Here is a 22,466-nt window from a genome sequence, read left to right on the forward strand (position 1 = left end):
CATCTGTGCTCCCCTGCTCAGAAGGGAGGGAAAGGGGTGTGGGTGGGTACCTTCTTGTCTCCTACAACAAAAGCTATTGCAGCTTTTCCCCCAGGACACGGTAAAAAGATGTGCCAGAAACCATGATGAGACACAGAATTTATATAATAATTTTTCCAGTGGTCATTTTCCCATGTTTAAAACCAGCTGGTGGCTCTAATATAAGGGGACCGTCTCAAGGAAGAGAATTGAAACAGGGTGTTTTCCACACTTGCTAACTAAGTCCATTGTTAATTGGGGTAATCCCACTGAATAATGAAATGCTGATATTATTTCCATGGTATTTCCATGCTGATATTTTTTACCATGCTTCATTGGCAGCCCTTTGAACTGTGTAACGTTCAAAGGAGGAATGATGACCCTGTTGACGTGAGCCATGACGTAAGCCATGTAAAACCCGTTTTACTTTGGCAGCTGAAGGGCCATCCAGCAAGGGGCAGGTTTGGTTAATACTAATCTCAGTAAGATTTAAGCCATGGTCTCAGAGCTCTCGGGTGGGTTTTCCCATCTGACTAGTTACAGCCTGAAGATCTGTCAACGCCACAGCTTAGAGAGCCCAGATTGAAACCACAGATCTGAATTTCTGAGGCTTCACATTTGTTCAGATCTAAATCCATATCATAAACCTGCAGCGGAGGTTTACCTCTAAGCTAGTCCTGTCCTTTATGGCACAACACTTGATAATTTTAGGAGTTATTTACTGTAGGGGCCTTTAGGAGCAACTCTATCAGTCCAGTTTTATACCAGCGTAAAATGGGAGCAAACCAGTAATGAATCAGAGTGTCTGTTCCTCTATTCCATTTCAATCATGTTGTTCCTAATAATGTCTGTGATTAGTTAGAGAGAACCCAACCAGTTAGAGACATTTCAGTGTGTTAGCTCCATGGACTGGGTCTCTCGTTTTGCTTGAAATTTGATAGCTTGGTCCCAGAAGCTATGTCTACTAATTGTGAAGCAGTTCTGGACACTGTAAAATAAGGCTGGCCAAACTTCACACTTTCATACTTCAGTTCTACTCTTAAACCAGAGTATAAGATGTAAGGTAAATGCCATAAGATACACTTAGCTGCTCTTCCTTAGAAATTCACATAAAGAGGTCTGTTGTGCTTTGCACTGGAGCAATAAGCAGCATAACTACAGTTTCTTTTTATGTGAAGAGCACAGAGCTGTGCTGAAAATAAACCAGGGCCTGCGGGCTGGTCTGTGCCTTGACAGCCCAGGATCCAAATTCCTCACCTGGAAAGCGAGATTTCAGACCTCTCTCTCCAGATCTCAGCTTCTAACATACCCATGTGTCTTTGCATGCCTTTCCAGGTGAATGTTTTATGCTAATTTTCAAAAAGTAGATGCATAAAACTGCTTCTCTTCCAGCGTTCCTGCTGAAAAGTAAAACACACCCCGATCCATGAAGCAGGTACCTTGTTTTGCTCCATTTATTTTGAGTATCAGTTTAGAAATGGCCAGGGTCTGTGGGTGAAAAGGCCTAATAGTTTGTCCAGTTGTACTAGAAAGATGTTCTTCCACATCAAGACTCATCCTCTGAGGTACCTTCATCCCCCACAGGACTTTCTGCTACCATCATGTTGGTCCAGCTGCCATTGACACCCTCCTGGGACAGTGGACCCGAATCAAGCCTGCCCTTGTGACTTTATGGTGGGGTTCTGCCTGAGAAAGGTCTGCTTTTCTCTCTTGGGCTTGAGTGTCAAACATATCCAGGCAAACAGAAACTCACAAGCTGACTAAAAAGGTTTTAAGTTTAATTACAAAAGCATAGCTTCCACTTGAGTGCTGTGGGGAGCTGAATCTCACCAAGACATTTTCCTGAAGGGGGGTGGGAGTCCCCGTGTCAGGAGGACCCTTTGCCGTGTCAGAATTGCTCTCCCGTTCATTGCTGCTTGTGGCAATTCCTTATTCTTCACAAATCAGATTAAATCACCACGTCTCATAGCAGTCACAGCCCTGACTTTTTGAAATGCCAATTTATGACCGACAGTCTATGAAACTGCTCCAAATTACAGGGAAGGTATTTCTGTATAGCAGTACCCGTTCACGTTTCTCTGAAGATTAGATATCTACTCTGCAAGTCTTTGCCAATCTCCATGGCAACTAAACACTCGCCACCTAGGTTATGTATTCAAGTACAGTTATTTTCAATTCTTTTCCAATTAAGATTCCACAACAGCCTTATTTTCTTGCTATAACCACAGTAATAGCAACAAGGTGTTGTAGTATTATTGTGCAAAATACAGGTGCTTCTGGCTGTGCTGAACGTTCCTGGTTGGAAGCTGCCTGGTAGTAAAAGGACTGCATCAGATCTTCACTTTTCTTAATCACCTCTAGATTTTTCTGCCGGAAAATACAAACACTGCCAAGTCGTGAGAGTATCGTTTTGTCCATCTGCCGAAAATGTAAACAATTATCCCATATGAAACTGTGAAATAACAGCCTTGTTGTTTACATAAAATTAGTAAACCAAGGACACATATTCATTTCAATGTAAAAATCATCAAGAAAATTTGCCTCTCTATACAAAATGCTATTGATGTGAAATATTATAAGCTATAATAAATTATTATAATTGTGCTCATTTTAAATTTATATTCCCAGAAGTGTATCTATTAAATAATTCAGACTATGGATACTCTTAAATGATAAGCAGCTTTGTGTCTGGATGGTGTTTAGCATCATAGGGCCTCAATCCATGAATAGGAACACTAAGTAAAATGGTAATAAACGTAGCAGTAATAAAATTATATCCCTTACACGAGCTTCTGCTGAGTTGCTAATTGTTTAACAACCACTGTAAAATCTGTAATACAGTGGCAATACAAAAATGCTGAAATACAAAAATGCTGAAATAACAATGGGCCACATCCAGCCAATTCTGTAATTCCTTGAAGAAGTTCTTGCTGCTAGAGATTAAATGAGTTAAGAAACTGAATTTCAGCTCCCCAGGAAATGAAAAGATGAAAGAATGTGTTTCATAATGTAAGCCAAGCAGATATGTAGGCACAGTCTTTGCATCCCTACAACAGGCATTTGAAGGCCTTTTCTGCGAAATGTGTGTCCTCATGCCAGCGTAGCATGTCCTGTCTCTCTGAACCAAGACTGGTACGTCAGAAAACACTTTCTGTCATGAATGCGATTTGTAGATCCTTTACTTACATTTATGAAACAGCCATTGTATGATGAGAGTTTATAGTTTTCATATACAGTTTCTGTGAGGATGAATAGGAATTGTTTTTCATTCTTAAATGCTTGAGCTGTCAAAGCAACATCTAATTTGCAGTAATTCTGATGGTAGTTTTTTCAATGCCATGGGTGAAATCGTGGCCCCATGGAAACCTGAGAAGGCATGAGCCCCAGCTGGCACTCTGGAGCATCTGTGGAAATGCCATAGTGACCCATACAGTCAGGTGTCTTGAGGTAAATTGGGTCAGTATCTGGAGTTGTGAACAGTAAAAAATGGCATGAAGATAATCTACCCAGCTGGGAGCCTCATTCATCAGTGATTTTTTTTTCATTAAAAAAATCATCAACCTGTACAAACCTTATAGGGAAAATAGATTTACATTCTTAAATGTATCTACATTTGTTTTCATTATCCATGTAAGCATCCATTTCATTCCTGTATAGAACTGAGATGCTGGCTTTGTTCACTGGTCAGGCAGTCCACAGTTATACCGACCTCTTGTGTGGATGAGTTATTTTACTTGTTAGTCTTAAAGGTACTGCATTTCAGTTTACTCTTTCCTGTGTTACTTGAGAAAATGTGGAAATTGGTGGAGGCTCACGGACCCGCTTTACCACCCTCTCCACTTTGCTCTGTCTAATTGGCTTCAGTTTCTCTTTCTTTACCTGAGGGACCATTTCTGTTGAGCCGTGTATTTTCAGGCAACCAGAGCAGAAGAAAGAATCCCAGAATACAGAAAAATACTCCTATTTTTGCACTTTAGTTTTTATTATGTCATTCCTGTATTTTCACTTTGTATTGCAGTCTTGGACACCTTAATACTTCCTTTGCTTCATTAGAAGTGAGCTGATATCTTAAACTGCTTTCCATTCCTAAAGATTTAGGTGTAGCTTCTAACTCTGCTCTGTGAAACAAGTAGCCAGTTGTACCAGTGTTTCTAGTGTCTCCCTCATTTGGTCCCATGCAGGTGCCTACAGCAAGAATATGACTCCAGTCTGCCTACCGCCAGTGTCATCATCTGTTTCCATGACGAAGCCTGGTCTACCCTGCTGAGAACTGTGCACAGCATTCTGGACACAGCCCCGAAGGCCTCCCTCAAGGATATCATCCTAGTCGACGATCTCAGCCAGCAAGGTAGTCCCCATTTCTCTCCATATATGAGCTCTTTCTTCCAAAGCTTCAGGGAAGAAACTGCCGTCCTCCAAGAAGTGCATGAGGAGAGCAGAGGACTCTCAGGAAGAGAGCTAAGCAGAGACCTGAGCTGGCTTCCAGGTTTCACTCTTCCATCCCTAGACTACAGCTTAGCCTTTCAATTTTGAAATGTGTTTCTTTTTTTCCACATCACTTCCAATCACTCTGAACTTTCTTACTTTAAAGTAAGTTCACAGTATGCAAATCTTCCAGCCTTCCCACTGGACCAGATCTGCTGTAATCATTTCCAGACTTAGACTTTGGCTGAAGCATAGAGTGGAAAACTCCACATTGCTAAAGTAATCCAAAGTGCTTGGGAAAGCCAAACACCTGTATTACCTCACTCTGGTCTGCACCTTTTATGAGATGAGGAGAGCATCCACCTTTTGCTGAAAATGGGAGAGGAGGCTTTTAAGTTTCCCCCAAGAATAGCTTCACACCTAGTGAATCTCAGTTTCTATTAGTTTCAACTTCTCATTGACATTACGCTGCTGTGGGAGTGTTTGGAACGTGGCCTACCTGGCCATATAAAACAAATGCCCCCAAAACATTTTACCAGCAAGAAATAACATCTCTTTCTACCTGTAGGTTTTCTGTAACAGCTTGAATCAAAGCTAAAACATTTCAGTGACCATTCTGTTTCTGACAGGGCCCCTGAAGTCAGCTCTGAGTGAGTACATCTCTAAGCTGGATGGTGTGAAACTCATCCGGAGCAACAAGAGGCTTGGAGTCATCCGAGGTCGAATGCTAGGTGCTGCGCGGGCAACCGGGGACGTGCTCATCTTCATGGATTCACACTGCGAGTGTCAGAAGGGCTGGCTGGAACCTCTCCTAGCCAGGCTGTCCAGCAACCGGTAAATATCCCAGTGACTTCTGAACTCCCTGATTATGCTAATTTCTGCTGAAGGAAATGTACTTGGATAGATTTGGGTATTTTTTTATCCTCTCTTTGCTACCTGCTTCCTTCTGGTCGCATTACTTTTATTTTCTACCTTATCACCACATGCATCACTGGTACGTGGCCACACAGCTGATAACCCTCACTTCACACACCGCACCGCTGAACTGTGGGAGCTTGTATCCAGTTAGAGCTATAAGAAGGCTTCCTGATGGTCTAAATTAAAAAGTTTGCAGTCTCAAGCTGTTTGGAAATTGGCAAACATCCACCAGAGAAACTACTGCAAGACTCCATTATTTTTGCTTTTTGGCTGTCTCAGTCATGAAGCCAAGGATAAAATGCTGTGTCCTCCTGAGACAGTTTGGCTGCATACCAATGTCACCTGTACTGTCTCAGTTCCACAGGAAAAACAGGCTTTCTGGGCAGCCTAGACAGTTCTAGCTAATCACAGGTACTTTCACTGATGCCAAACTGGCAAAGTAAGATACAGATTCATACTTTCTGAGTCTTTCATGTTTAGGTTGGTGCTTGGGCCTGCTCTCTAATATAGAGCTCATCTAGGCAGTCCCCAAGACCTTCAAAGAGATTAAAACACTGAAAATGTTTCAAGAATTACATGTCAGTAAATCCTTTATTAAAGGGACTTTTCTGAAAGAAAAATTTGTACATTAACTTGTCTATCATTACCCATAAGCCACTTGGGAAAAAAGGAATAATTGCTTGAGGGTGTAAAAGAAGAAATGCATCTCTCAAACTCTTACCAGACTGTTAAATAGTGATACTAAAGACCTTCAAAGGCTGTTCCCAGGCACTGGAACAAGCTGCTTTTATGGCTGATTATGTTTGCTTCTAAGAGAATTAATTGAAGTTTTTAGAAACGATTACATCATTCAGATGAAAACATTAACATGATGCCCCAGGATGACAGGGCAGTTCTTTTCTAAAAGATCCTCCTTGGAAAAGCAGATTATTTTTTGTCTGGTGACTTACTGAATGGTTTATTATGAACATACATTCTTCTGCCTTGAGCTATAGTCTATTCTTGATGTTCATGCAAAGCTCCTCTCTGAACCAATTGGCCAGTCCTTGTTCAAGGCTGTATTGCTCAGAGTCTCAGAGAACTATAGTGCAGGGACAATTACAATGGTAAAAGAGAAGTTAGCACCCCACCACAAGGGTGGTGATTCACTGTCAAAAATTATCCCTGCTGAAGGAATCCCAAGCCACTGAGCCTACTGTCACTCTGAGATTTCTGTCGCTGTCACCAGGGGATGAGAAAGTGTTTCTCTTCCTCTGTAGGACCCATACGCTCATTCATTCCTCCAGGAGAGCAGAATTTAACACTGAGTTAGCTAATGACTAACTGGATTAATGAGGCAAATGTGGAAGAGCATTTGGATAATAGCATGGGCTAAGCCATCCCTTTCTGTATACTCTATCTGTCGTCTGACCCTCTAAGCTTTGTCACTGCTGGTGTGGAGAACCTGTGCCGTTCTCCAGTACACAGGGAAGACATGCTCTAAGGCAACTGGCAATCACTTTCCCTCACTGTCCCTCTTTCCCCAGCTGAGGAATGGTGATAATAACACTGACCTGATAAGGAAGTTAATTCATGATTTTTCCTAAATTGCTTGCAGTGCTTGCATGGAGATCACTATGGAAATGTAAAGCATTAGCATAGTCAACTTGGCTTCATTTAGCAGTTGAAGAGCTGTTAAATTGAATCATGTGCACTCACTGAGACTACCCAAATGAGGCAAGTGCAGCGAAAAAAGCTTACAGTGACTGGTGAAATACCGTCTTTCCTCTTCTTAATGCAGCAATTGAGCTGCAACTCATGTACTTTTGCTGGAGAGACAGGATGGGAAAATGCTTAATCATGTAGAGTGAGCGAGTAGTTTGCTGGCAAGGAAAAATGCAGCCTTTCCAAACCTCAAAACTTTGCAGGAGCTTAACAGAGCTGGAGGGAGATTTTAACTTTGAAAATTGTGGTCAAGCCTAATTTTCTAGACTCCTGATCAGACCTACCACTGTTATTGTGATCCATCTTAGAGCGATGCTGAGAGCTCCGTGCAAAAACTGAGACCTCACTGTGAGTTGAACATACTCACAAAATGGGAGATACCCCCAGTTCTTAGTAGCCTGTGGTAATGACAGACTGGACAAACATGAGAAAAAATATCCCAGTTTTACAGATATGGAAATATTTGACAGATACTTGACTTGCCCTGAGTGATGACTTTTCATCTCCCTATGTGATTGTTTTATTCACTAAGCAATCAAAATTATTTTCCTCAAAAATATTAAGTCTTTTTATGATCATTACACATGCCTTTATAAGCACCTTGAGTGAGACTAGTCCTGTGAACCACACCTGACAAATTGCCTGGAAAGCTGTGCATCAGCTTAGTGTATCGCTTAGAGGGTCAACGGTTTGTAAAGCCTCCCTTGGCATTTTGATTATTCAAGGATGAATATCGTAGGTACCTGGACAACGTTAGAAAATGAGATGAGATACCCCGCAGATCATTTCATTTGACAACTGTTTGTGTTCCAGGCTAATTCCAGGTGAGTAGCGTGGTGCGTAGTAATGCAGCTGTGCCATTATTACCGTCATCATTTGAGGGGCTTGCCCTTCCCAGTAGACTGCAGGAGATGGCTGCTCTTCTGTATTCAGTCCAAAGGCAATGAAAGGTGGAGGGGGCATATAATGAACTGTGCCGTGAAGCCTTGAAATGATCGTTCCTTTCACCTTAAAACAGTGACCATCATGCTGCAGCAGGATATTTTTTAAAAAAAGATCCAGTGTGGTTCCTGAGAATACTGCATGAAAGCAAAATGAGCCTTGATTATGTCCTTGACAAGGAACTCCACCTCTAAAAAAGGCATGGGCACCCTAACTGGGGCAGAGGGGTGGCTTGCGAAGGGGTCGCTTGCCCTCCAGACCTTTCCCCTGCTCCTCCTTGCCGGGGCTGTTTCCCACTGTGCTGGTGCAGTGCCTATACCACAGCTCGAATATTACCTTAGAAAACAGAAGCCTGTGATATTATTAAAAGAAGCCTATCTAGTTTCTGAAATTCAAAGTGCCCCTACTAAGCTCTGTGATTCTAGGTGACTACTCCTTAATGAAATTGTTGCCAGACAGAATAAGAAATGAATGTGGCAGTGGGAAGGTACCTCGTTCCATGGTTGCTCCCATTCAGGAGTGAATGGGAGTCTCGGCATGTAGATACAGAAGGAGAAACAGAATTCTGCCCTCCAGAAAATTTCTGGTTTATGGTAATACACTAGAGAGAAGGCAGATATTTTCCACTGAAGTCGAACAGCTCCTTCATCTCTTTTCATCTGGTTCTCCACTTCTCCGTGGTCCATACCCCAGCTTTTGGAGCTACGAAATACATAAACCACCTGTTTTCTACCTTCTCACAGGCTCAGGGAAGCACGATGTTATCCATCCAGAGCCCACACAACAGCAGCGTCTGAGCATGCATTTCTGAGCTACTCTCCTTGTTTTGAAAACCTTTTGGATACTTCACACATAACAGCCTGCTTCCTGGGACTTCTCTTTTTACCTGGTCCTTTTCTATCCCCCATTTGTCAGTAACACTCATTTCAAATTCAGTAAATTAATGTTCTGCATTTACATGGTGTGTTATGTGGAGATACCGTGTCTCTTTACAATCTTTCACAGTTGAGCAGGATCAGCAGGTGACCTATTTTAAAGAAGTTGAGGTAAAGAAACTGAGTAGGAGAATCTAAAGCCAAAAGCAAACATTATTGCCAAAAGCAGGAGCAATGAGGATTTAGGCGTGATTCGTGGCACAGTGCCCTGACTGTCCAACATGAAAAGGTAGTGGCCACCCCAACAGATTTTGGTACTCCATATAAAAATTTGATATTTTAACAAAAAAAAAACAGGTCCAAAAGATTTTATTTTTTTTTAATAAAGCATTCCCTTAGCATCCCACCTAGCAAAAATGTGAAGTGTATGTTTAGTGTTTAGCGTGTGAGTAGTCCATCAATTCAAAGAGACTCCTCACATGCCCTCGGTTAGTCTGGAGCTGGTCTGTAAGGCAATATTTAAGTAATCCTTGATACCATAGCTTTACCATTCCTGATCACTGCATTTTATCCTTTTATTAACCCTATCTGATTTCAAATATTTTGCCCTACTATTTCCCTGAAGACTTCAGCCAGCCAGCAAGGTGATTTCAGTGAAAATGCAGCATCCTGTGGAACAAGCTTGGGCTCTCAGTTACTTACTGAGTTTTGACTATGTGCAGAGCCAGAGAACTTGGAGTGCCTGGATTTCCCAGCTGTCTAATTCGTGCAGGGAATGATCCATTCTGAAACTGGTTGAGGAAAATACATCATTTTAATGTTTGATTTTTTTTTTTTGTTCCTCTTTATTTAAAGGGGCATTTAAACAGATTGAAATCTGTTCCCTTACCAGCAAAACAAAGTATAAATCAATAAAAAGCACTTTCAAAAACCAGTGTATCTAAAACTTCCAAACAGATACGTTAATTAACTCTTCCTCTTCTCATGTTACTTACGCTAAAAATAGAAAAGAACATAACGTCCACGGTGACTGTAAAGGGTCATGGGAAGACATCTTATTCTCAACTGTATTTGGTTGAGAAATCCCAAACCAGGAAATTGTTCTTGTTTGGGTTGCTCTTTTTCATGGAATTGTGACCTTTTGTAGTTCATGTGTGTTCCAAGCATTTGAAATATTCACAAATTAGTCAAATGGTTCAAAGCTTTGCTGCTAGCCGTATTGGAGTTTCCTGTTTTTTCCTTTCCTTGGACTCCACAGAGTAAAATTAGCAGTAGTTTGCCAGTGTGTGTTTCATTTCAAAGTGCCGAGAAGCTGCTGAATGTCTGCCAGTTACCCAGTTAAAAACAAAAAGAATGGCTGAAGAACGCCTCCCAACTTTCAATTACCTTCTGCTGCAAATTGGCATTTAGAGCCACACAAACATCAAACCATCACTGAATATGCAGAAAACAGAGCTTTTATTTAAAAAAGCATTAATACCAAAAGATTCGTAAAGCGCTGCTCGATTAAAATTGGACAGTTTTCACACAAGATAAAGTTACTGGATTCTTCTATTTCAGATCAGAAAGACACTCCCAATATTTGGAAGGTTTGTTTCTATTTGTTTCAGCAGAGCTACACCAGTTCATACTAGGTGAAGATCTATCATCACACTTACAAACATACTCTTGAAAACTGTTACTCTTGGCATTCTGAAGGAGCTACTAGAGTAACAGCTCTAAAACTCAGCTACCAGTTTGTACTGTATAATTCTGTGGGAAAGGAGATCAGATTTTATTTTGTTCTGACTTATCGTTGAATTTAGCCAGGGTCGAATGTGACCTGTCGGTGAGTTATTTTCAGCTGTCTGAAACACTGTCATTTTCCATGTCATAATGTGCAGATAGTTTGGATAATTGCTTGATCTCCAAACAATCAGAATCCATTACAGCACTGCAGGTATTTTTCCTGAATGTCATTGAAGACTCAGTGCCCAGTAACCAGCAAAGCAAAAGCGTGCATTAAAAACAAAGGATTGTTTTGACAAGAACTGCTACTGCCGTGCTTAACTCTTACAGGCAATTGCATTGATGCTAGAAGCGTGGTTGGAGTTTGGAGTTTTACAGTGGCAACAAATTTAAGGTGGATCCAAAAAGGGGGGCAAGTTTTAAATGACTGGATATGGAAATGTAGGATAGGTTGAAATGTCTGGATGATCTGTTCCAGAATATATTGAGTGTAACTCTGAGTATCCACATTGTCTGTGTCTGAGCTATCCTGCACATGCACAGGTGGTCCAGTCTTCACGGTCAAGGTTTTTTGAATGGTTTAGTCTACATTGCCTCCTCTGGCTTCCACTCAAATACGCTCTCCTAGTATTTCCCTTTTGCCTCTGAAATTGTAAAATAAACTACCTGTGGGTCATTAGTTTCTCAGTCCTGTCTGGATGAGAATGGATAGACAAGTCGCGATACTTAGCATGCATTTTAGCAAGGAGCAATGAACTGAAGTACAACTCCAACCACGCTCCTAACCAGACAGTGTCAGAGATGCTTGTACACTGGCAAATGCAGCAGCCTGTATAAATGACAATTACAGTAATTTTTCAGTTTCTGAATTTTAGTCATATAAAATCCATTTAACTTGTTACCTTGATTTTTTTCAGCATGTCAAAGAACAAACACGTGCTTGTGAGAGTCCATCAGGACACTACCTGTTAGTAACTTCTAGAAGCACAGCAGTTAGTTTACTTTTCATGCTGTTACTGAGCAAAGGTTAAATACAGCTTTTAGCAGAAAGGCTCCTGCTGGCTTGAATTTGATGTGGTTGCTCCTGTCCTGGATACAAAATTATATCACAGGGATATCATTAAGAGAATCAGGGGAGGGTATCAGCTTTATTATTTTTAGTATCATTTATTTCCGTTTCTTATGGAGTCCTGCAGGAGAATGACAGCAAATCTGTCTTAATGTACATGCCTACAAATGATGCAAGTGACCCTAACATTTTCTCATCTATTTCTAAACGCAGTGCCTGCTTCAAAGAGCACCTATTACTGCATATGACAAAGGCTGATCTTACCCGTGAATGGGGAAATATAATCACTTCTCTATTTTAAATCTTTCTGCCTTTAGCTCATCATAGGACAATCTGCTCTTATTAGGAAACAAAGGAATAACTGAGTCATTTTATGGCTATCCTCTGCATAGTTCATCTCCTTGCAATTCACAGATGATCAGTGGTCTGTCTTTCTCCATGGGCTTCTAAAATTCTCTACAGGGAATAGCTACTGTGATTAAACAAAATTTGGAGTTTCCCTCCACCCCAGTACTGAAAAAACATTACTGTAATGACTGTAAAGGCAGAGAAGATATGTCAAGATCGCATTAACATCAGCTACAGCTACCCTCTCCCTCAGCTGCTTCTAGTCTCTGCCATGGAAAAGTACAAAGGGCTCACTGCGTTGGAGACTTCTGAGTTGATGTTTCTTCATTGATAGTATTAAGTTTTAAGCATGTTTCTCTCGAGTGATCTCTGACCAACTTATAGATCTTTAAAAGAGGAGATAAAACCACCTACTTCTTGCCCCAGAATTGACCATTTCTGTTCTCTCTCTGTTTTAACAGGAAGTTCTTTTCTAAGGAAATAACTACTCCAGGATAATTTCCTATGTGGATACACTTACTCTAGAACAAGAGAGGTTGGGTTTTTTCTTCCAGTGTACTTTAATCCCTAGTAAATGTCACTGATTTCTTCTCCAGAAGACCTGTGTATAGGCAAGCCCTTACACTGAGACCAGAGGCTATCATTTTTTGTGGAACAGAGAAGAAATTATAATGTTGTTGTTCAACATTTTTTCCCACAGTCCCTGATACCATTGCATTGACATGCTGCAAATTTCCAAATGTCATACAACACTGACCTGGAGACAGGGAATGCTGATGGCTCTTCTGAACTGCCAGTGAAATCCAAGATGATGTACAAGCACACTGTGAAATGCATGGCATGTTTACCTTGGGGAAATGTCTAATACATCTTCTCAGACGAATCCAGATTTAACTCGAGTTAGAAATGAATTGGAGGATTGCTGCTTATGGTGCAGTGTCTCTGTTCTGGCTCTTACAAGTAGATTCCACACTGTGACAGTGCGTTTGCAAGAGCATTTTAAGCTTGTGATAAAATGCAAACAGAAACTGGCTTAGGAACTCAGCAATAAATGTTTTTTGCAAAACAACCAGCAGAATGAAATAAGGGTAAGTGCGCTCTTCGTTGGCCCGAAGTAACAAACTCATGAAGCATGTGAACCAGCTACAGGAAAATGGGAGGATGGTAAAGTGTGTGAGGCCAAAATCACCTTTTACTATAAACTTTGCATCCATGCAAAGCCTTCAACTTCAGAGGCTGGGGCCTCTGTGTGAAATAGCTGTGTAAGAATTCTGGTGGTTAACTCATGGCAAAGTCCTGCATAGCTTCAAATGACAATGCAAGGTACAGGTTATCAATAAATTAATTGATCTTTAGATTCCTCACTGCAGGCTCAGTATTCCTTGCTGCAACTTCAGTAGAGCACCTGAGGTCCTATGAGCAGGGAAAGTGAGGGCACTCAGGGGCTAGAGGAGGGCTTGTGCTAGACAGTGTCAAAAAGGGGAACCACTGTCCACTGAGAGAGTAGTGAACCTGATTTGTGCTTTGGCTTTGAAAATAAATGATACTGTCTTTTTCAGAAACAGTGTCGTCTCCCCGGTCATAGATGTCATAGACTGGAGGACTTTTCAGTACTACCACTCTGTGAGCCTGCATCGAGGTGTTTTTGACTGGAAACTAGATTTTCACTGGGAACCAGTGCCAGAGCGTGAAGAGAAGGTACGACAGTCTCCCATCAGCCCTATCAGGTAACAGTCTATCAGCCAATACGCCTCTGCTCAGCTCAGCAGCCCAAATGTACAGTTTGAGTCACCTTCCAGCTAACAGAGGAGAGACGTGGTTAATTGCCTATGCTCGGTTAACGTTTTTTGAGAGGATAGATTTGCGGTTTACACTGAGTTTGTTTGGCCTTTAGTAATCATTCTAGCTAGATTGCAGTCATACTTTCAACATGACAAATATTTTCCACACATGGAGACAACTAGTATGCAATCTGACCAGACAAGGTGTGGAGGTTTGTTGGGAAAGCAGAAGATGGATCATGCGGAGTTGAAAGAGATGTCTTAATCGTTACCTATTTGTCTGTTGTTTTGGGTGCACGTGTGTGTAACATTTCCCACTGTTCTGAGCTTTATTCAATTCAGCCCCTGGCTCCCTTCCCCAGGCAAATCCTAGAATTCAGTTCCAGCTGTTCTTTCTTTTGGTTAGATAATCAGTTCATTCAAGCTTACATGAAGTAGTATTCAATCATTTTGCAATACTATCCCTATGGAAATGGCAGGATTTTCATCCTTCCCTTAATTCCCTGTCCAAAACTAAAGGTGTCCACTTCCACACTGTTTTCTACACAGGAGTCCAGTGGTAGCTGGTGCAGTGGTGGCCATGGATCGACATTACTTCCAAAACACTGGAGCTTATGATTCTGACATGACCATGTGGGGAGCAGAAAATCTGGAGCTATCTATAAGGGTAAGAATATTAATTAAAATATCAAGCTCTGGCAACTATTGGGCTTTTAAGGAACCTGAATGGAAAGGCAAGAAGCGATTTAAAAGCAGTTAAGTGCAGAACGTCTTGAGGTATGGAGAATATCACTTCCCTCGCAGAAATCTATCCCCACATTCCGTGATCTGTCAGGACTATACAAGAACATGCAGCTGTTGTGAGTTAGGAGCATTATGTCAGGGGGAAGTAAGTTGCACTGGTTGTCACTACCTACCTGAGGACAGAGTCACGGGTTTTGGCACCTTCTGAAAGCTGCCTCTTCTTTTTTGGCATGTAACATGCACCAAAGGGAGAATAGCTTTATTTCTTTGCCAACCTGTGGTTTTAATACCAGATTGTTTATATTAAATTGTTTGCATTGATTTTTGCTGAATACAAAGAGTAACTGATATTAAAAAGCAAGGAAAATTGCAGACACAAAGGCTATAGAGTCTTTAGTGTCCCAGACAAAAGAAGGTGTGCCCCCACACCTCTTCACTACACTGCACTGTTTGTGCACAAGAAAACATAAGAGCATATAAATAGCCATACTGGCTCAAATCAGAGGTCTGTCTTGTCCTGTATCTCTCTGTATGTGGGGAACAGTGTATGAAGAAACATATAATGATGCTCTTGCTGTTTCCAGCAGTGTTCAGATGAGGATTTCCTGAGGCGGAATCTATAGCAAAGGAGATTCTCCTTTTTAGATAAAGATAATCTCAATGTGGTGACCTGTTTGTGCCTTCACCTGTATTTCAGACCTGGCTCTGTGGTGGCTCTGTTGAAATTATTCCGTGCTCCCGAGTTGGGCATGTCTATCGAAACCATTTTCCCCGTGCTTTCTCCTATGAAGAAGCTATCGTGAGGAACAAAATCCGAATAGCAGAGACCTGGCTGGGCCCTTTTAAAGACAACTTCTACAGGCACGACACAGTGGCTTTCTTAATCAGCAAGGTAAATACACCTGTAGTGGTTTGTTTCTGAGGGAGGGAGTGCACGCTGAGGTAGGTGAAGGGGGTGGACTAGAGGTGGAGGTGCCTGCGTGCAGACAAACATTCAACACGCGTGGTGCTGGGGACAGTCTTTTTATGAAACCTTCCAGTGGAAGAGCTGTCAGATGAGGAAGGAAAGAGAGAAACTTGTGCCTAGGTGTGGTTTGCTGAAGCTATCAAATCTCTTAGACTATGACTCCTAACCACTCCTTCTTCAGCTTGCCCAACAAGCTATGATTTATTTTTTCCACTGATAAATGGAGGGTTGCAGTGCATCTGAAGTGGAAGCGAGCACTGTGTGCTCAAAGGGCCCTCCTAGAGTATTCATACTTCGTTACTGAAGGTCTTCCTCATGTGTTTCATGAGGCTATCCAGTAATATTCACAGGCACGTGGCAAACTGTGGTGCCTCTCCTACTGGAAGGGAACATGTCTGTGTGGTCTAGTGACAGAAAAGGTGCTTTTTTCCTGAACTAACAGACATCCAGAAGCATCTGTCTGTACCTGAGAAAGTCAGATCTCACCACAGCCACTATTTACAAGTTACTTTTTCATTAGAGGCACAGTGCAGGCAGCAGTCTGACCTCCAGGCATTTGGATTCCCAGCAGCCTGTACACTAAGACAGGCTTGCAGCAAGGTGTGTGGCGTAGCCCTGGCATGCAGCCACACTTGAGCTATCTGCAGGCTACACACCATCCACAACTACAGAATGGCCACATTTGTTTTTAAGTCACTGTATAATCCATTGAAGAGCAGGATCAGTTAGGGGACTGTATAGCCCATATATTACAAAACAGTGGATGTTTGTTTATTGGGAGTCATGCAGCTGTGGTTAATGTTAATTTGTTAATAATGTGAAGTTGTTAATGTTGCTGCAGTTCTCAAGAGTTCTCTGGGTCCAATATCTTTTATTGTCATGGCACCCACTCCTACAAGGCGGTGGCCAAACTTGTCAGCAATTGTGAATGAAAACGTGTAGTTTATCTTCTTGTTAATTTAACAATGCCATGCTTTTAAGAAGAAAAAAGATTCACTGAAAAGAGTTAGGCAGAGCATGGGTAGGTGCTGTGAAAAGTCTTCCATTCAGTTTTCCTCTTGCATTTCAGTCCTGCACACCTCAACTATTGCAGTGCTGGACATTGCCTAAGAAAGCCAGATGCAGCAGGAGCTGCACTGTAGTGGGGAGGGGAAAAGGGCTGTGCGTTGGCGTGGCTTCTCTCCTGTCCCTTCCTCTGACCTCCTTACACCCCACCAGTGGATCTGCCTCTCCAGTCAGCCTGCTGTGCTAATACTTGAGTCTCAGGCTACCACGTTCCTTTTTTAATTCTATTTTCATTTTTGTAAAAAGCTTCTCCCTCCTTGTCTGTGTTGTAGGTTTGAAATCCACGGGCCAGAACTTCATCTGTTGGCTCACAAGGGTTACAGCCATGTAACTGCAAGGAGGACGCTAGGCCCAGTCTTTTAAGATGGGCAGCGAGGTCTTTAAACCATTTAATAATTTCACAAAGGCCTTTCTTGTCAACTCAGAAGTAATTTTCCGTACTAAAATCTACAGCCATCAATGATACATTTTACTGGCTCTAAGCACCATGACCTTTTGCCTGAGAGTTTATCCTAGCCAGAATACTTTCAGTACTCCCCAGTACGATGCTTCTTCAAATGATCGATTTTATGATCTCTGTGCTCAGCATACCATAACATAAAAGGCCCTTTTCTCTGTTCCTTTCTTTGACAGCCCATATTTTCACTACGTCAGTGCAGCGGGATGTTACTCAAAAGGCATAAGCAAGCAATGACATTCTTGCCGCTCGGCTGCAGATGGGCCCTGCGGGGATTTATTGCTCTGAGAGGGTGAGCAGAGGCACCTCTTGGCCACTACAAAAATGTCCATGAGCCTTGGCCACCGGCATTGCCCGCTGCAGAAAATAACTAGTGACCCCCGTTTAGGTTGTTCTAGAAGTCTTCCCGTTTTACGGTCTGAATCGCATCCTGCACAGGATGCCCGTGGTGTGAGCCTTAATGCAGATGAGTAAGGCTCTTCCCAGCTCTCTACTATTTCAGACATCACCTCTTTTTCTCCTTTTCTTATGTGGTCTGCTTATTTAATTTACAAACATGGTTTCCTTTCAGTGTGGTTTACAGAGATAATGACTTCCTTTACATTATTTACACCATTTACTTGGCATCAAACGCCGACTGTAACTAGTGTGACAAAATGAGATTTACTGCCATCGCCCTCTTCAGCCAAATCAGTCTCGTGAGAAACATCTCTTTTTAGGGAAAGCATTTTACTCCCATATTTTCTTTTTCCAAGAAGACCTCTTGGGGCCAGGTTAGTGTGGTGCTGAATTGCTGAACTTTGTTACTATGCTTATTGAATCCAAGACTGATGCTAAACTACAAGGTTCTCTTTAATGTGTTGGAACTGTTGATCTTTGCCTGCGCAGCTTGCAGGGTCTGGCAAACAGTGCCACATGGCATGATTGATCCCTGCCTTCAGAAGCTGATACCTCTCCCTTGATCTCCAAGGCTCTTCATCTGTCAGTGTTTTCCAGGCGCATGGCAAAGTCCTTTTTTCTTTCTTATAGATGCAGAGAAATGACTAGACTGAAGAAAAGTTATTTACGGGAAATTCTTTGCATATGTTCCCAATTTTAATTTCTGATGTAGGAATCCAGACTAGGTTCCTGGAACCCCAACCTACATTTTTAAAAAGTAGGAACATGAGGAGGGAGATTTACCTTTGGCAAGAAAGAGGAGGGTGGTGAGGTGTTTTCAGTATTTGGGCACTGAGGAATTTAGAAAAATGTTCTGCATGGTTTTGAAACAGAAGGATTAGACACTTACCTGCTTGGAGGTTTTCAGAACCCAGTTAGCGATCTTCAGTGCTAGATACCCTCAAATATTCAGATTGTGAGTCCTTTGCAGTGCAGATGCCCGTAGCTGCACCAAGGGTTGAAGGCACTTGTCTTTTTTCAGAACAGAGTTGCTACCGGGAACGGCAGGAGTTGAGACTGTGCGTATAGAATTCAAGAAAACACATAAATCATAAGAAAGGTGTTATGCCTTTATGGCTGCAAAAACCACTCACTTACTAGATTTAGTAACTGTCAGATGATAATGTGATAGATAGAATTTTGGGCTAAATTCTGTCATCACTTACATTCTCTGATCGTGGAGGACTGAAAATAACTGAGTTATTTGGGCTCTTAAAGGCCAGGAAATTGGATTTTAATCAGAGAGGCAAATTGAATGACAATCTAATAAAATCCCACTGATTTCAGTGCAACAAGTATCAAACATGGCTCTGACAATTAAAAAGATCACAAAGACTGACTTACCTTTTTAGTTTATTTTATAATTTTTATTTTTATTTTACAATTTTTGGAAGAAATACTTCTCTCCCAGTGTTTGCATCTTCTGAAAAATTTACTCCATCACAATGCCAGACTAAATGCTGTTTTAGCACAAAGTTGGAGGAAAGCTGCAGCTGGTCCTCCTTCTTTGCGTCCTCATGAGAGACATATATCAGTATGTGTCGCACGCAGGATAGAAGAGGTGGTGGAAATAATTCCTATGCAGTCGTTTTCATTTCTAGCATCTCTAACACAAATACCCTAGTAACCTTGTTGTTGCTCTATGCTTTCTCCATGAAGGCAGAGAAGCCAGACTGTAGTGAGCGCCTTCAGCTACAGAAGAGACTGGGCTGTAGAAATTTCCAGTGGTTTTTATCGAATGTGTACCCTGAACTCCCCCAACCTGAAGACACACCAAGAGTCTTTGGCAAGGTAAGACAAAACCCACTATAAAGACCCCAGTATCACTTCCATGTGCTACCTACTCGGTGAGCATGGAGTAAGAGGCTGTTCCTGCTTTGACACATGTATTGTCCAAACAGACAATGCAAGAAGGATGGGAGGAGAAACAAAAGGACAGAGGAGACAAACAGCTGGTCCAAATTCTGCATCAGTGTTGAAAGCCAGCCAGAACCTGAGCCCAGCTTGCCTGGCTCCCTTCAGTGTCACAGCCGAGAGTATCCTAACCTTAGGTTGTTCAGGCGCCCTTAGTAAAGGAAAAGACTTGTGCTGCCTCGTGCAGCTGGCACCGGCAACGGCACCGGCAGCTGATACCTCTCTGTGCTGACCCATGAAAAGTAAAAAGCGTTTCTTCAGCCCTGCGCTTCCCCCAGGGGCAGAGGTGGTAGCAATGGCAGTTCCTTGGCAGACTGTGTTCGGGAGGCAATACTCTCGATGTATTTTTCCAAAACACGTAACTTTATAATTATCATTCATTAAAATATGAATTTATTCCAAGAGGCCTTGCTGAAAGGGATTTTCCTCCAACAAGGCAACAAAGTCCACTAATTGAATCGCATCCTGATTTCTGCAGCCAGATTTTACTGTGTCCTTTTACTATTTTGTCTGTTTTTTATTATCAAAGTTTCCTTCATACAAGAGTGTGGATCACAGGAATTGTCACTTTTTTCATTCTGGAATATCTTGGTTTTTTCTTGCTACAGTGTCCAGTTGAAGCGCAGTTGTCCATTAGCATAAAAATTTTGACCGGTTTCTTTTAACTGTCATAATAGTTAAAATCAGAAGTGGATATCTCTAACTTAAACAAAACTCACTGGGTAACACTGACCTTTGGGGAGACTCTGCCTTTTATATCAGATGGGTTTGCAAGACCAATATGCAGGATCCAGTCTGAAAGTAAAAACATGGCCTGAATTATGAGCAAAACCATGTATCATAAAGGGATACAATTACAAAAAAAAGTTAGCTGAAGAATATTTTGTTTGTTTGTCTGCTTGTGCTTTATTTCAGTCTAAACCTTTACTTACAGCTTTACAATGCTGGGGCTGGCTTCTGTGCAGATTACAGACGTGGAAGAGCCACTGCAGAAGGCTCTATCGAACTCTCCCCTTGCAGTGACAGCCTTACCCAGGTACTGCATGCTTTAAGTATAGGGGCACTATATCACATCTAGGGAACCATCCTGAAGACAGTCACTCCAAGACGTAAATGTCTGGCTTGATATTAGTGGCAATACTGATGTGTTCACAATTAGGCACATGCTAATTAAGGCAACGATGCCCACTCTTCTGCAGCTGAGTGTCATTTGAAAAATGGCAATGTTCATAGAATCACAGACTGGTTTGGGTTGGAAGGGCCCTTAAAGATCATCTAGTTCCAACCCCCCTGCCATGGGCAGGGACACCTTCCACTAGACCAGGTTCCCTGTGTCACTGAGGCCAGATACCCATGCTTGCTCCAGCAGACAGCATTAAGTGCCTATTTGTTAGTATATTTGGGAGTGCCTAGAGAACAGAAAGCCTGGGAGTTAAAAATACATAACAATTCTAGAATATGAAGATGGGTTTCCCCATTAGTGCCTAAACTGCAGGCAAAGACGGGGGAAATTCACATAGACTCCCAGGCTGGCGTTAGACCAGCAAGTTCATTCATTAAAAGAAGCCAAACCAACACAGACTGACTGCAGATATTTAAGACCCAAGCAAGTTTGGCGGCTCACAGCGAGCTCAGGGTGAGCTGCAGTCACATTTCTGACTGCAACGTGCGCAGACACTGTCAGAAACACCCTTCTGTTCAAATATTTATTAAACTAGAAAATTTTATTATAGGGTGGGCTTGTGTTATACACAATTACAGTCCACAAAGCCCTTCCTTCTGCAAATAGTTATGCCAGAATTAGCTAGCGGCGGGGATGGCTTTGCAAGGTCAAGGCTGTTTGGTCTCAGTTTGGGTTACATCTTAACAAACATGTATAGGAAATTATTTTAGGAATTAACATTTAAAAATGAATTGGGATGTCCTTCCATCATTGTTCAAACAAACCCCCCCTTTTCCAGCACTTTGAATATAACAGCATGAAGGAAATCCGACTTGGTTCTGCTCCGCTCTTTTGCTTTGATGTCAGACACGGGAAGGTTATCCCTCAAAACTGTACAAAGGAGACAGACAACAGCCACCAGCGCTGGGATGTCCAGGAGGTCAGTAGTGACTCTGCCAGGAGGGGAGGGCAGCTGACAGTGACTGCAGATGATTGACAGGATTCGTGGGTAGGGAAGGGATGAGGTGTTTGAAGGGCAAGTTTCAACTTCTGTACCATTTTCACCCAGGAAATTCAGGATCCCTCTTGCTCATTCACACTGTGTGAAATAAATGTGTTTCAAAAATGCAGATTACAGGATTTCTACCTGAATTCTCATGTCTTGGTTTTAATTCTTTGTTTTACTGGCCTTATAGGAATAGTATCAGAATCAGTGGTTGTGAAAATAAGAACAGGGCACCTGCGCACTGCTTTTGGATAGAGGAGGGCTCTGGGGATCCTGAACCCACAAAATTTTGAACAACCAGTCAGTAGTGGTGACCTACTGTATGCAATACATTTCAGAAACATGGCCTAGCTTTTACTGGAACTCCCTTTACTCCCAATTCGTTCTTTCCTTCCCTTCTTCTCTCACCTTGTAGAACGGAATGATTGTCCATGTCCTTTCCGGCAAATGCATAGAGGCAGCGAAGAGTGAAGATGAGAAGGACTTGTTTTTATGTGTATGTAACAAGAACGCAAATCAGGTGTGGCGATTTGAACGTTCCCATGTGCTACGCCAGAGGTGACTGACAGGTCTCTGCGGAGGTCAGCTCTCCAAAATTTAACGCTACTTCTGTTTGGGATTCGAGATAAATTTTCTGCTGCATGGGCAAGAAAGATGTTTGTGTTTGCTGTAGCATGCAGGGAAGTTGGGAAGGTCTCTCCTTGGAAAGCCTGGCTCACACAGTTGCCGGCAGTTCCTGGTTTATTCGTCTCTAGCTAAAACTTCTCTTTATTCTGTGAAGCAGAGAATTAAGATACTGTGAGCACCGATAGATGTTCAACTGTTCTACTGCAGAAGACAGTCCTTTGAAGGCAACATGGAAAATGGGCTGCCAGACAGCTTGTCTTTAGCATATTCTGAGGATA

General features: G+C 42.1%; 1 protein-coding gene across 1 annotated transcript; it reads left to right on the forward strand.

Moving 5' to 3' along the window:
* The first annotated feature begins 415 nt into the window (after nucleotides 1–415).
* Nucleotides 416–22,123, forward strand: GALNT15 (polypeptide N-acetylgalactosaminyltransferase 15). The gene is made up of 10 exons (XM_010159395.1): nucleotides 416–420; nucleotides 4,200–4,366; nucleotides 5,073–5,277; nucleotides 13,587–13,754; nucleotides 14,358–14,475; nucleotides 15,250–15,444; nucleotides 19,139–19,270; nucleotides 20,328–20,429; nucleotides 21,355–21,495; nucleotides 21,977–22,123. Exons 1-10 carry the CDS (start codon nucleotides 416–418, stop codon nucleotides 22,121–22,123), a joined length of 1,380 nt encoding a protein of 459 aa, XP_010157697.1.
* The last annotated feature ends 343 nt before the right edge of the window (nucleotides 22,124–22,466 follow it).

Source organism: Eurypyga helias, unplaced genomic scaffold (assembly GCF_000690775.1).
Source record: "Eurypyga helias isolate BGI_N326 unplaced genomic scaffold, ASM69077v1 scaffold30529, whole genome shotgun sequence".
Lineage (NCBI taxonomy): Eukaryota > Metazoa > Chordata > Aves > Eurypygiformes > Eurypygidae > Eurypyga > Eurypyga helias.